Here is a 13,887-nt window from a genome sequence, read left to right on the forward strand (position 1 = left end):
GAAACTTATTTAAGATATAAATAATTCATAATAATTCATTTAAAAAAAAATAAAAAAAATAAAAGGGTGCTGAGATGAAATTGCCACTGGTTCATACTGTTGAAAATAGTGTATATTTGGCTAAGTAAAGTAATCAACTTCATTGATACATCTTGATACATTTTGACTGATCTTCCCTCTTTGCTATGTTTCTCCAGGAGGCTGAGAAAATGGTGGCATACCTGCAGGAGGGTGCTGTGGAGGATGACAGGCTGGCTGGCAAGACCTTGGAGAGAGCCAAGCCTGCAGGCCTGCCCCTCACCCATGAGGCTGCACTCAAGTGGTTCTATAAAGACCCCCAGGGAGAGATGCAGGGTGAGCCTGATGAAGGGAAAGTTTGTTGAAGTGGACTGGCATAATTTGTGTTTTGCATTTGATTATTACAATAATAATAATAATGTATTTATTTAGCTGTCACATTTAGCCTTCATCTAGTGTGACGATGGGATTTTGAACCTGTGACCTTGATCTCCAAGCACGATCCAATGCTCTAACCACTGAGCTAAACCTTGCACCCATTACTGTGTCATAGATGTCTTTTATTGTTGTGTGTCCACAGGGCCATTCAGTAACCAGGAGATGAGTGAGTGGTTTCAGGCAGGCTATTTCACCATGACCCTTCTTGTGAAAAGGGGCTGTGATGAGGTATTTCAGCCCCTGGGAGAAATCATTAAGATGTGGGGTAGGGTACCCTTTGCCTTGGGCCCTGCGCCACCTCCCCTGCAGGTACAGTAACGGTGGTCCTTGTGGTTCACTCCAACTGACTAGACCTCAGTTTTGTCCAATATTACTTACTTTTAGAATAGTCTTAAAAAGGTACTCAACGATTGTAGAATAAATTTCCCTCTTCAAAAAAGGAACTTTTTGGATTTAGACGTTTCACTTTGGCTTTCTCGCTAACACTCTAATTTGCTGTATGTTTCACTTTCTCGTGCGTGTGAATGTGCCCGCACTCGCAGGGTGATGGGGATCAGGAGAGGTTGAAAAGGCAGCAGGAGCTCACTGCCCTAAACCTCTACCAGTTACAGCAGCTTCAGTACCAGTATCTCCTCAGGTTGGTCCACAAATGTTCTGTATGTGTGTACACACACATGACTAAGCATTTGTTACTTTAACTCCATCTCTAAACTCATGTATTGTTTCTTTTGTATGTATGTTTTGTTTACATTTTTCAGTAATTTAGATCGGTTTGTAGAGATTAATTTTAAAATTAGAGTATTTCTGTTCAGTGTCAAAAAAGCTTAACTAAATCCATTGTGATTCAATGTTGTAAAACAACAAAACATGAAAGTCCATTGGAGATGAATACTTTTATAGGCACTGTATATGAGGATCAATTTGTGTGATGTTTAAGAGACACTTTGCTTTACCATAACCTAATGCGTGCGAATTGGAGACTTATTCCTGTTCATTTTTATTTCCCGGTCCTTCCTCTTTTTCTGGTTCATCCCTCAGGCAGCAGTATGCCCAGGCCTTGGCCCAGCAGAAGGCTGCAGCTCTCAGCTCAGCTCCTCTTCAGCAGCAGCAGCAACAGCAACAGCAGATCAACCTGCTTCTGCAGCAATACCAGGCCCTTAAGATGAGGTCGGTTTCACACATGCACTTTTTTTCCCCCAATGTAAACACCCATTTTTAAATGTGATTTACTCTCCTATGGGACAGAACCTCTGAAAGCCTCCAACCTACAGTCACACGGTCTGTGTCAGTACCGGACTCCTCCGGTTCTGTTTGGGAAATGCAAAACCCATCCACGCAACCCTCCTGCACACTCAACCTCCAGCCCAATGGTGAGTGTCAGCCTTCACAGTTAAGTCCATTACACAAGTCTTTACGTTAATAGGATACAGGTATAATTCGACATGACTGAAAAGAAGTGTTGCTCTCACTGTAGAGGAGGAATATGTATGTGCCCCACCATGTTCACTTCTCACATGTAATCAATGAAAAAGAGACTGCTTTGGCTGGACAGTTTTACACTTCCAGTGGAGGGTATGGAACACAAAATGTGCACAAATTGATACATTTGTTTTTTACTGTTAACATCATTTTATGTTCATGTTCATCATTGTTAACATCAAAAAATCATTGTAGAGCTGTGTGCAGTGCATTGATTCGCTCGGACCCTTCTTGCCTCTCTCTCACTACAATGGACCCGTCTGTGAATAGCCCCCTCTCTCCGTGCTCTGAATTGATGTGCGGGACGAGCTTCTTTTTCACTCAGAGAAGACGGACAGAGAATGAATCCGGAGTTTACGAACGGTTAGGCCCAATCCCAATGTCGACCCTCACTTTGAGGGCTTAAGGCCGATATATGCTTCTGCGTTTTTCGAAAAACGGACACATGGGAACGCCTTCGTCTCCGTGGAACGCCCTCTAAGAGCTCTGTCAGCCCTCGGAGAGCCCCGGAGAGCTCGACGTGCACCTACTGAATTTTCTAACTATCCGTCGTAATTTCGGAGAGGTACGGAGACCCCCTTGGCTGTGATTGGTCAGTATTAAGAACCGCTTGCGTCAGGGGCGGGGTTGCCGTGATAAACAGGTCGAACAGAATCCTTTGACCACCATTGCTGTAAGTTTTTAGAATTCATATTTCAGCTAAACAGTACATGTAAATCAGCATCTGAATTAAAATGTGACGAGAAATGGGCAGTGTAGTTGCTGAAAATGTGCGTATTTTATTGATGAAACGGCTAATTTGTAAATTTGCTCCGACTTCTCGATAACCTAGGTAAATAAACACTCGACGACGACTTACAAAAAAACGTTGCGCCACCTACTCTTCTGGCGGTGAATTGTTTTCAGCACCCACAGCCTACGGAGAACCATAAACGAAGTCTATCCGTGCGTATCCGTGCGCCCGCCCATCCGTAAACGGAGACGCAGAAGCATATTTCGGCCTTTAGGGCTGTCCCACAGTTAAATCGTCAAGTGTGCGAGGGCTCTTTCGCAGACATTTTGAACCCTTTATGTAGGGGTGGGCGATATGAACGGTAAAGAAATATACCGGTATGAATTTGGCCTACGTTTTGAATTTTGACTATATCCTGTAACCGCGGTACAGCCTACCAGAAATAATATTTGGCACAGACCCATTCACACCAGGCACGGCATGAAGTTACCGTACGGAGCTTTAACAAAAATATTGCAAGCAATCTACGCAAACATTGCAAGCAATCTTACGCATCCTCGTAACCGGTATTGCACAGATGGGAGTAGAGCATAATTTTCGGGCTTTACTCTTCGGTTTTATATGACACAACGTTCAATGTCGATACAACCAATGAATAGCATTTTGAGCCCTTTCAGCCTCTTGCACGTAATCACTTACTAGGTGACATCAAGCAAGTCTGTGAGGGTTCAGGGCTAAAGGCCGAATTATACTACTCCGTTTTCACGGAGACGGACACAGGGAACGCCCTCTTCGAGCCCCTCGGAGAGCTCTACGTACACCTCCTGATTTTCCTGACTATCCGTCCGCTAGTCTGTAATTTTACGGATACTCCTTGGCTGTGATTGGTCCGTATTAAGAACAGCTTGCGTCAGGGGCGGGGGTGGGGTTGCTGTGACCAACAAGACTAACAGAATTCCTTGACCGCCATTGCTGTAAGTTTTTAGAATTCATATTTCAGCTAAACAGTACATGTAAATCAGCATCTGAATTAAAATGTGACGAGAAATGGGCAGTGTAGTTGCTGCTTCTTTTATTGATGAAACGGCTAATTTTGATAACCTAGTTGGCATTGTAGTGCAGCGTCACCTACTCGTCTGGCGGTGAATTGTTTTCAGCACCCACAGCCTTCGGAGTACTATAAATTCAACTAATCCGTCCGTCTGTCCGTAACGGAGTCGGAGTAGTATAAATCGGCCTTAAGGGGGGACACTGCACAAATTGGTCTAAAACTGGTACATTCAATTTATATATAATAATATTCATAGTTAAACTATAACAATTTGAGTCCAATGAAATGTTTATATTACATAAAGCTCCAAAAACTATTTTGCGCTCAAATGAATGCTAAAATGTTTCGTTCGAATACTTGAAGTCCCTATCACTCACATCAAAACGATACTAGTACCTAGGTTTGGGCTAAGCTCCTAACGTTTACAACGTCTGGCTCCGCCCGGTCGCAGACACACAGATTCTTGCCATTATTAGATGGATGATTGCAATATCAATTTCAGGATATTTGTCTTACTGTCCTAAGTCACAGCATTTAGCAAAGCCCATTATTTAGCCCTGTGCACTGAAAATATGTCATCCCTCTGCAGCGTGGGACGGCAGCAGTGTGTGGGACCTGCCCATTGACTCTATGGCCCAGGCTCCCACCATAGAACAGATGCAACAGTTGGAGAAGGCTAAGGCTGCTAAGGTACGACATATACACACACACAACCAAACCTATACACCCTCCAGCACACTGGCACTGCTATAGCCTTTCTTATTGGAAAAGAGGACTGGCTTGTCAGCTGTAATGTTTAAAAATGTATTTAGCTTTTTGTGGAGAAGAGACTTTGCTAGCAATGGCGGGCAAGTGTTTGTGTGCAGACTTGCAGTTTGATGAGCAACTACGCAAAATGTTCTTCATTGTCGCATTTTATTTGACCTTTTGTCAGTTGGAACTAGAGAGGCGTGAGGCTGAGATAAAGGTCAAGAGGGAGGAAGAGGAGAAGAAACGTCTGGAGGAGGTGCTACGGGCTAGACAGGAGGAGGAGCGTAAACGCCTTGAGGGGGAGGAGCTGGCACGACATAAACAGGTGAGTGATGAAAAAGAATATAATTTCATCAAGAGTTTCATTATATTAGAATAAATCAGAGTAGAGGCTTACTGCTAGCATATACAATACAAGAACATGTCCTCTGTTTTACTTCTCAGTAAGCTGACTGAAAACGTGACTTTTTTCTAAGGAGGAGGCACTGAGGAGACAGAGGGAGCTGGAGGAGGCACAGCGCAGACAGAAGGAGCAGGAGGAAAGGCTTGCTCAAGAAGAGGCACTGCAGAGACTGGAGGAGAGAAGGCTGGAGGAGGAGAGAAAGCAAAAGGAAGAGATGCTCCACAAACTGGTAGGCTGCAGAACACAGCTGGTCACAAAATAGCCCTTGGTTCTTCTATGAATGAGTGACTTCCTTACCACACTTTTTCTCCCTCTATCTCCCTTCCCTATTCGCCACTCCAGGAAGAGGAGCGCAAAAAGCTGGAGGAGCTGGAGGCGATGCGAAGGCGGGAGGAAGAGAAGCGGGCCGAGGAGGAGGAGGCGGCTGCTGCAGCAGCCCGCCAACAGCAGGAGGAGCAGAAGAGGAGAGAGCAGGAGGCTCACCGGCAGCAGGAGCTGCAGAGACAGAGGCAACAACAGCAGGAGGCCCTGAGACGCTTGCAGCAACAGCAGCAGCAACAGCAGCTGGCACAGATGAAGGTGCAGACAAGGGGACTGGGAACATTCTCATAATGATACAACAATAAGATTAAAGACATTCTGAAGTACATTTGATAGTTTATAATTGGATTGACAATACGCAATTATTTTATTATCTCCCCGGATAAGTGCATGTACTATGTAGGCTGAGGTCTTACTGCAGTGGCCTGGGTTTGAATCTGGCCTTGGCCCTTTCCTGCATGTCTTCCCCTTTTGTCTCCCTGCCTTTCCTGTCACATTTCACTTAAAAACTGTCCAATAAAGCATGAAAGAATATATATATGGAAATACACCACAAAAGCATATGTAACCATCCTCTTGTTCCCCATCCCACCTGTGTGCCATTTAGCTTCCCTCATCCTCCAAGTGGGGTCAGCAATCGGCCACAGCAGCGTTCATCTCTCAGTCCCAGAATGCTCTGTCGATTTCTGAGATTCAGAAACTGGAGGAAGAGAGGGAACAGCAGGCGCGTGAGGAGGTAATGAGGAATAGCCTGTGTTGGAACACTAAGCTCTGTATCCGGCCATGTATAGTCACAATTGTTATCCTTACTCTTGACTGAGCAATTAAACGTGGGGTGGTCTTTTTTTAGCATGTCAGTGGCATATTCCAAATTCTTAGTGGTCCTTTCATTCCATAGTCCCTTGTCTTTTCTCCTCCTCTTGCTATTCACAGCAGCGACGGCAACAGCAGGAGCTGTTGAAGCTCCAGCAGCAACAGGCCGTCCTCCTGGCCCAGCAAACCCCGGCCAAGCTTTCAGGCTGGGGATGTGTAACCAAGCAGCCGGCTGCCACCAAGTCCCTGCTGGAGATCCAGAGGGAGGAGGCTCAACAGATGAAACAGAGGAAAGAACAGCAGCCGCAGCAGGCCCATCCCACAGTCACCCAGCACAACAGGACCCAGAACCGAGCTGTAAGTTCCATCCCAGCAAACCTTAGTGAATAATTGTAAAAAGAAATATAGCGGCAAGCAGCAATAAGGTGGCCAAGCAGGTCAAATGACCCAGAAAACATTTCAGACATCCTCAGAAGAGTCGAGATACCAAGTTTGGTGTGGGTTTCTCAAAGAGTTGCTGAGATATGAACCAACTTCCTGTTTGGTTGTCCGGTACAGCCAATCAAAATCGGCAGCAAAACAAACGGTTTTGAAAATCAATAATCCTTTTTATAATTTGAGTGAGGGTCGCCCTGACAATGATCTGTGCCAATTCTGGGGAACATTAGAAAAAAAATTTGATAGATCCTGCTTGATACAGGAGACGTTAGCATTGCTAATAACTGTTAGCGACAAAATCATACTTGCAGCGTGCGGTTCTGATGAACATCATTGAGTGTCGAAGGGATCTTGTCATTGACAAACTTGCTCGTCGAGTGTTACTTGGGAAGACTATGAAAAGTGTCAGCATTCCCTGTACAGCCTGGAACACTGCATTTACGACCGTGGTACATTTTCAATATCATTGAAAAACGTTCTTCGTAATTCCTGTGGAAGTACACAGAGCAGCACGTAGCTAAACTAGAGTCTGAGATCTATGCAAACCCTGAGGTTTGGGGCGTGACAAAGGTAAATAGGGTGGAGGATTTTTTGAAACCAACAGTTTCAAATTGTGAGATTTGCATAGGAAAGGGGTGTCAATGGACTTTGAGGTTCACTGTATGTCCATTTTACCCACCGAACTGTCGTTATTCAACTATGACAAGGTAAACTCGGTTTTGCAGTCGATAACCCCTTTAAAGAGGGGACTGTCCTTAAGGAGTGTGCCAAATTTCACAACTTTTTACCATACGGTTCTAAGGGCTGTCCAAAATGGGAGAAGAAGATTCGAAGAAGATTAACTAGAGCAGTGTTTCTCAACCCTGGTCCTCAAGTACCCCTGTCCTGCATGATTTAGAGGTTTTCCTGCTCCAACACACCTGATTCAAATGAATGGGTCGTTATCTAGTTATGCAGAAGCCTGCTAACGACCATTCATGTGAATCAGGTGTGTTGGAACAGGGAAATATCTAAAACATGCAGGACAGGGGTACTTGAGGACCAGGGTTGAGAACCACTGAACTAGAGGGTACAATTCCTGGGGAAATTGTGAGGTGTGCTTGCGTCCGTTGCAGATGGGTGTGTTTTTTTTACTTAAATTGTTTTTACAGCCTGTAGAGGAGACCTTCGTGAACAGAATGACATAAAGTTTAGGCTGTGGCATTGAAGTTTAGGTTAGTAGTCAGTTTCACCAATTGAAAAAACAATCTTGGATTTTTTTATTTAAGTAAGGGGATTGCTGAAAATGTTCTGTTGCTGTTTGGCTTCCTAAAGTTTAGGTTAAACCGCGGCGGAATTGTTTTTCTTATCAGTGTGTCGCGTACAGCGTTGCAGTGAGCCTCACTGGTTTAAAACCACAGGTAATGATCATTTCACCAACAAATCGTTGACTTGTAATCTAATGTCATAATAAGTCCTATTTATTTGTGTCCATTTATTTGTGAGAAATGTTTATTTTAAGGATTGAAAACAGATGTATCACAGACCGCTGTCGTACGTGTCGGGCAACAGAGGCTAATGTCATGATGCTAACGCCTCAGTGAAATAGCAGACTACTGTTTCCGAAAGTAAATGTACTAGCTTAATATCAGCGTATATCATATTGTACATTTCACAATAGTTTTTTTTATCACAATGTTAAATGAGTTAGTAGTTATCACCCTGGCCTCTTTGCCTATGGTGTTTCCTTTCTGTTTTAGGTAGGTAGCTCTCTCCCAGAAGTTAACAAGCTGCTAAACTAATGTTCTACTATAGGTAGTCGTGTGTGTTCGCAACTTTTCTGACTGTGGCTAGCTAGTTCACCAGCGTTACCTAAACCGTCAAACGGAACGTTCACGCGAATACAAGCAACGCAATTCGGACCAATACATTGTTTATGTAGTGCAAATATTCCGTTTTTTTAGGGGTGGGAAAATAATAATGATAAATATAGCTGCAAGTAGCAATGGGGTGGCCAAGCAGGTCAGATGACCCAGAAGAAACTTTCGACGCAGCAAGTTTGGTGTGAATCCATCAAAGATGTGCTGAGATACGTCTCAACTTTCTGTTTGGCGGCTCTGCTGCCGTTTTCGATTGGCTGTACCAGAGAAACGCTTTTGAAAATCTAAAATAATTTTGATGGAGTGAGGTGAGGTTTGATAGTGTAAACATATAACCAGTGACATGACAGGCTTGTTGGCTTTGGCTGGATTCGAACCTCTTATGTTGCGCTTGCCAGGACACCAACTTATCCTAGTGAGCTATTCTCAGTGCTTGAAATTACTGTGTTCAGTTACTGTGTAAAAATATAAGCAGTTTTTTGTGTGGCAAGCGGTTGTCAGATTTGGCCCAAGTTTAAACAGCTGTAATTCAGTCCTGTTTTGACATGTCAATGTGATTGTGGTCTGAAGATAATCTGTGCCAAATTTGGTGAATATTGGATACATTTTGTAGGAGTAGGGAAAAAATGTTTTATTCATTCATTCAAAATGGCGGCCGCATCAATTCAGCTGGTATCACATGTTAACATGTGTCAGACACGGGATCGCCCCCTAGCGGTTAGATGACACAACCTTTTGTGGACCTCTTTGGAACAGGGTCCCGAGCACCTGTACCACGGTTGATGTCAATTCAGCAAATATTTCCTGAGATATGATCTCACTTCCTGTTTTGGCGGCTCCATTGCCGACTTTTATCAGCTTTACCGGAAAAAACGTTTTGAAAATCAAAAACCATGTGAAAACGTTTGTGAGGCTTGATCTGAAGATAATTGGTGCCAAATCTTTGCTTATTGCAGTGCCACCTAGAGGTGAAATGGCATGACCTATTTTGGACCTCTTTAGAACAGGGTCCCCTAGTCCCTATACCACATTTGGTGTCAATGCAGTAAAGAGGTGCTGAGATATGACCTCACTACTTTTATGGTGGCTTGGTTGACGACTTTGATTGGCAGTTCTAGTCAAAAGGAGAGGTACTTTATAGGAGAGGTAGCGAAAAAACGTTGAATTCAAAATGGCGGCCACATCAATTCGGCCACATCAATTTGATTGGCTGTAACTAACAAACGGTTGCGAAAATCAAAACGCCATGGGCTAACTTTAGTGAGGCTTGGTCTGAAGATCATCTGTGGCAATTTTGAAGAAGATTCTACAAGAATTGTAGGAGGAGTAGCGAAAAAACGCTTTTCCTTAACATTTAAAATGGCTTAGAATCTATATAACTGGGTATGATCTTGATCCAGGGAATCCATCGATACCTCATTTTGGAAAATGCGGCATATGGTTCAAAAGTAACGTGTGTAAACACACCTTCAATTTTGACCCATTGGTGGCGCTAGATGGTTGGAATGGTAGACATGAAACTTGGTGAAATTGATGAGGGGACTGGCCCCAAAGAGTGTGCCAAATTTCACAACTTCTGACCATACGGTTCTAGGGGCTGCCATAGACTCCCATGGAAGATGTGTAATAATAATAACTAGAGAGGGTACAATTTCTGGGGAAATTGTAGGGTGTGCTTGCTTGCATCGGTTGCAGATGGGTCCGTTTATTAACTGTAATTTCTGTATATTTGATATAAAAATGCCTACTTATTATTTATGAAGATTGCATAGATTTAAAAGCACAGCCTACATTTGTTGCTGCTCATGTACAATTGAAAATACAAAAACTGAAGTGTAGCATGTTGCTGTACTTACTGTAATTTGCTCTGGATACGGGCGTCTTCTAAATGACAATGTAAATGTAGAATGAACCTAACCTATATGACTTAAACGTCACCTTAAGTTTTTCCGTTCTACAGTAGTGATATTGTCAAGCATTTAGCCCACTCATATTGCATTCATTCATTAAGAACCACCTTTGAAACAAGCTGAACCCCCTTGAAACAAGCTATTATAAGTAACATCATTGTCACCGGCAGTATTCGATGGAATCGCGAAGGGTTAGGGTTCGATTGAAACAGTACCATCTGCTAACTGAAAATATGCCCCCCAAAAACGTAAATAAGCTTGACATTTATTTGGGCTGAAATGAATTATTTTCATGACAGGTTGACAAAGTTTAGGCTGTGGCAATGAAGTTCAGATTAGTAGTCAGATAGTTTTACATATTGAAAGACTTTTGATTTAAGTAAGAGGAGTACCGAACATGTTCTGGCGCCGTTTGACTTTCTAAACAGCTTTGGAGATGTTTTTGTTAGCTAGTGTGTCTCGCGTAGGCAACAGCGTTGCAGTGAGCTACACTGGTTTGAAACCACAGGTAATGATAATTTCACCAACAAATCGTTTACTTGTAATCTAATGTCATAATAAATCCTACAACGAAAATGTATTTGTGAGGAATGTTTATTTTAACGACCGCTGTAGTATGTGTTGCCCGGGCAACAGAGGCTAATGTCATGATGCTAATGCTTCAGTGAAATAGTAAACTACTGTTTCCGAAAGTAGATGTACTTCCTTAATAATATCAGCTTATATTGTACATTACACTTCACAATTGTGTTTCATATCACAAAGTAAAATGAGTAAATAGTTATTATCACCCTGGCCTCTTTGCTTGTGGCGTTTCTACAGCTGCCTTGCAGTAAAGCTATAGTTAGCCTAGCTATCTCCCAGAAGTTAACGAGCTGCTAAACTAATGAGACTAATGTTTATTAGACATTCTCTGCTAATGTTCTGCTAGAGGTATCACGCGTGTTTTCGTGACGTTATGACGTTAGTAGCGTCAGTGACTGTGGCTAGCAAGTTAGCCACCGTTAGCTTCACTTTTCGCCACTAAAACGTAATTTCAACTTATACCATGCAACGGAACGTAAATAAAATACAAGCAACTCAATCGCTACCAAGACGAAACTTTTGACACCTAAGTTGTCTATGTAGGCCAAATATTGACTGAGTTTTAGGGGGGCAAAAAGAATAATAATAACAATAATATACACTACCATTCAAATGTTTGGGGTCACCCAGACAATTTCGTGTTTTCCATGAAAACTCACACTTTTATTTATCAAATAACTTTCAAAATGAATAGAAAATATAGTCAAGACATTTATAAGGTTAATTATTATTATTAAAAATAATTATTTTTATTTGAAATATAAATTTTGTTCTTCAAACTTTGCTTTCGTCAAATAATGCTCCATTTGCAGCAATTACAACATTGCAGACCTTTGGCATTCTAATTCTAATCCTTCTAATCATCCATTAGTCTTCTAAGGCAATTAGCAAACAAAATGTATAATTCGAACACATACAGTAATAGTTGCTGGAAATGGGCCTCTATACAACTATGTAGATATTTCATTAAAAACCAGATGTTTCCACCTAGAATAGTCATTTACCAAATTAACAATGTATAGTGTATTTCTGATTAATGTAACATTATCTTCATTGAATAAAACAGTGCTTTTCTTTGAAAAATAAGGACATTTTTAAGTGACCCCAAACTTTTAAACGGTGGTGTATATGTGAAAGAACAATGGTTGTGCCCTTGCCGAAGGCAAAGCACAGCCAATAATATATATATGTGAGAGAACAAAGGTTGTGCCCTTGCCGAAGGCAAAGCACACCCAATAATAATAAGAATAGGTAGAAACACTTAAGGTGGCTTTGCAGCTTCGCTGCTTGGCCACCAAAAATAGCTGCATGCAGCAATGGCGGATTCCTCCAAAACATTGCAAAGCATTTAAAAAGGGAAATTTGTCACATTTTCACTGTATAGAAAAATCCATGCTGCAGACATTATGGGTTCTATAGACTTTTTTGTTCCCCAAGGCTACCTTTGCCTAAACTGACATGCACCAACTCAGAGAACTGAGTTTCAACATCCATTTACACATTTAGTCTCTATTTGTTACTCTACTCTTAAGGCATGTTTAACTTAATGTCTGCACTTCTCTGTCACCAACTGTCTCTGGAGTGGGGGGTGGGGGCTTCACAGGGTGTCTACAGGTATAAACAAGTTAAATGTAAGACTTTTTAAGACGTTTTAATACCACTTCCAAATGAAATTAAAGACCAAACTTACGATGGAAATACAGTAATCTTTCCTAGTAAACACTGATGTCTGTTCAATATGAACAGTATGGTTGTGAATCGGGGAATGGGCACCGACCTCCTGAAGTCGATAATCATATCCTTGGTCTTGGAGAAATTCAGTTCAAGATTAAACTCCTTACACCATGACACAGTCATTGACAACCAGCCCATATTCCATATCTCCTCCCTTCAGCTAGCTGACTATGACCGTGTCATCTGCAAACTTTATGATGTGTCTTTTCTCAAACTTGCTCTGGCAACTATTTGTGTACAGAATATAAAGAAGAGGAGAGAGTACACAACCTTGGGGTGAGCCAGTGGATGAATGGAGCTTGTCTGAAAGGACGCCATTAACCCTCACACACTGATCTTTCTGTCATAAAGTCTAAGATCCATCCAATAATATTCATATCAAGATTGAAGTCAAAAAATAAGTTTCTCTACTAGCAAGTGTGGTTGAATAGTGTTAAAAGCAGAAGAAAATCAATAAACAGAAGTCTGGCATGAGTTAGTGGGCCCTCAAGGTGATGATACAAGCTGTTCAGCAGCATCACCCCTACCAGCTCTATAAGCAAACTGCAGTGGATCCAGAGAACCCTGGATCTGCTGCCTAACAGCCCGTCCTACCACTTTCTCTAAAACCTTCATAAATAATGATGTAAGTGCTACCGGTCTAAAATCATTTAAGGACTTTGGTTTGTACACTTAGCGACAGGGACAATAATTGAATGTTTCCAGATTTCTGGAATCTTTTGTAACTCCAGAGATTTCATAAAAATAACCTGAAAAACATTGCAGAGCTGATCAGCACAAGTCTTGTGCTGATCAGTACTTTGCCACAGATCTTATCAGGGCCTGGGCTCTTACTACTGTTGGTGTGCCTAAACAGTTTTGCAACAAAGTCAACATCAATGGTCAATGTTTGACTCTTGCACCTCATCTTGTCTGTCTGTTTATTAAAATCTTGTTTATCAAACCTTAAATAAAAATGATGTGGAGCACAAATCATCCAAGAAACAGTACTTCTCTTGAGGGGTTTTTATTCAGATGAATAATCATTGGATTCAGGTCAAAAGTCTATCACTTGAACTGGTTTCATCACTTAAGACACTTAAAGTCAGCAGCTTGGCATACTGGGACATGGAAAGGATTAAACATTTAGACTCATCAAAGTAAAAAAATGTTGGTTTGTCCTTTTTCATCAATGTTCTAAAAAAAGCAGTCTGCAGAGCTACTGTGTCTGTGGGGTGACTGTCTCTGGAGGGCTGGCAGGCAGGGGCAAGCAGGGCCTACAGGCAGGGCAGGCCAGCTGGATGAAGCTGTCCTGGGGTCAGGGCTGAAGAGAAGCTGTCCAGCTAGAGAGGGGTAGTCCAGCAAGGGGTCTGTGT

General features: G+C 42.2%; 1 protein-coding gene across 4 annotated transcripts in view; it reads left to right on the plus strand.

Annotated features, from left to right (window-relative positions):
- The window catches only part of gigyf2 (GRB10 interacting GYF protein 2), a 50,764-nt gene that overhangs the window by 25,349 nt on the left and 11,528 nt on the right, over nucleotides 1–13,887 (plus strand). For 3 of the 4 annotated variants that reach the window (XM_062480793.1, XM_062480796.1, XM_062480794.1), the window contains exons 14-24: nucleotides 198–354; nucleotides 599–765; nucleotides 999–1,093; nucleotides 1,495–1,623; nucleotides 1,702–1,826; nucleotides 4,309–4,409; nucleotides 4,654–4,794; nucleotides 4,946–5,101; nucleotides 5,215–5,451; nucleotides 5,801–5,929; nucleotides 6,127–6,363. In XM_062480793.1, the coding sequence (XP_062336777.1) occupies nucleotides 198–354; nucleotides 599–765; nucleotides 999–1,093; nucleotides 1,495–1,623; nucleotides 1,702–1,826; nucleotides 4,309–4,409; nucleotides 4,654–4,794; nucleotides 4,946–5,101; nucleotides 5,215–5,451; nucleotides 5,801–5,929; nucleotides 6,127–6,363 (1,674 nt within the window). The remainder of the gene's footprint in view (nucleotides 1–197; nucleotides 355–598; nucleotides 766–998; nucleotides 1,094–1,494; nucleotides 1,624–1,701; nucleotides 1,827–4,308; nucleotides 4,410–4,653; nucleotides 4,795–4,945; nucleotides 5,102–5,214; nucleotides 5,452–5,800; nucleotides 5,930–6,126; nucleotides 6,364–13,887) is intronic. The other variant, XM_062480795.1, reaches the window with a different exon arrangement.

The sequence above is a fragment of the Osmerus eperlanus genome, chromosome 16 (genome assembly GCF_963692335.1).
Source record: "Osmerus eperlanus chromosome 16, fOsmEpe2.1, whole genome shotgun sequence".
NCBI lineage: Eukaryota > Metazoa > Chordata > Actinopteri > Osmeriformes > Osmeridae > Osmerus > Osmerus eperlanus.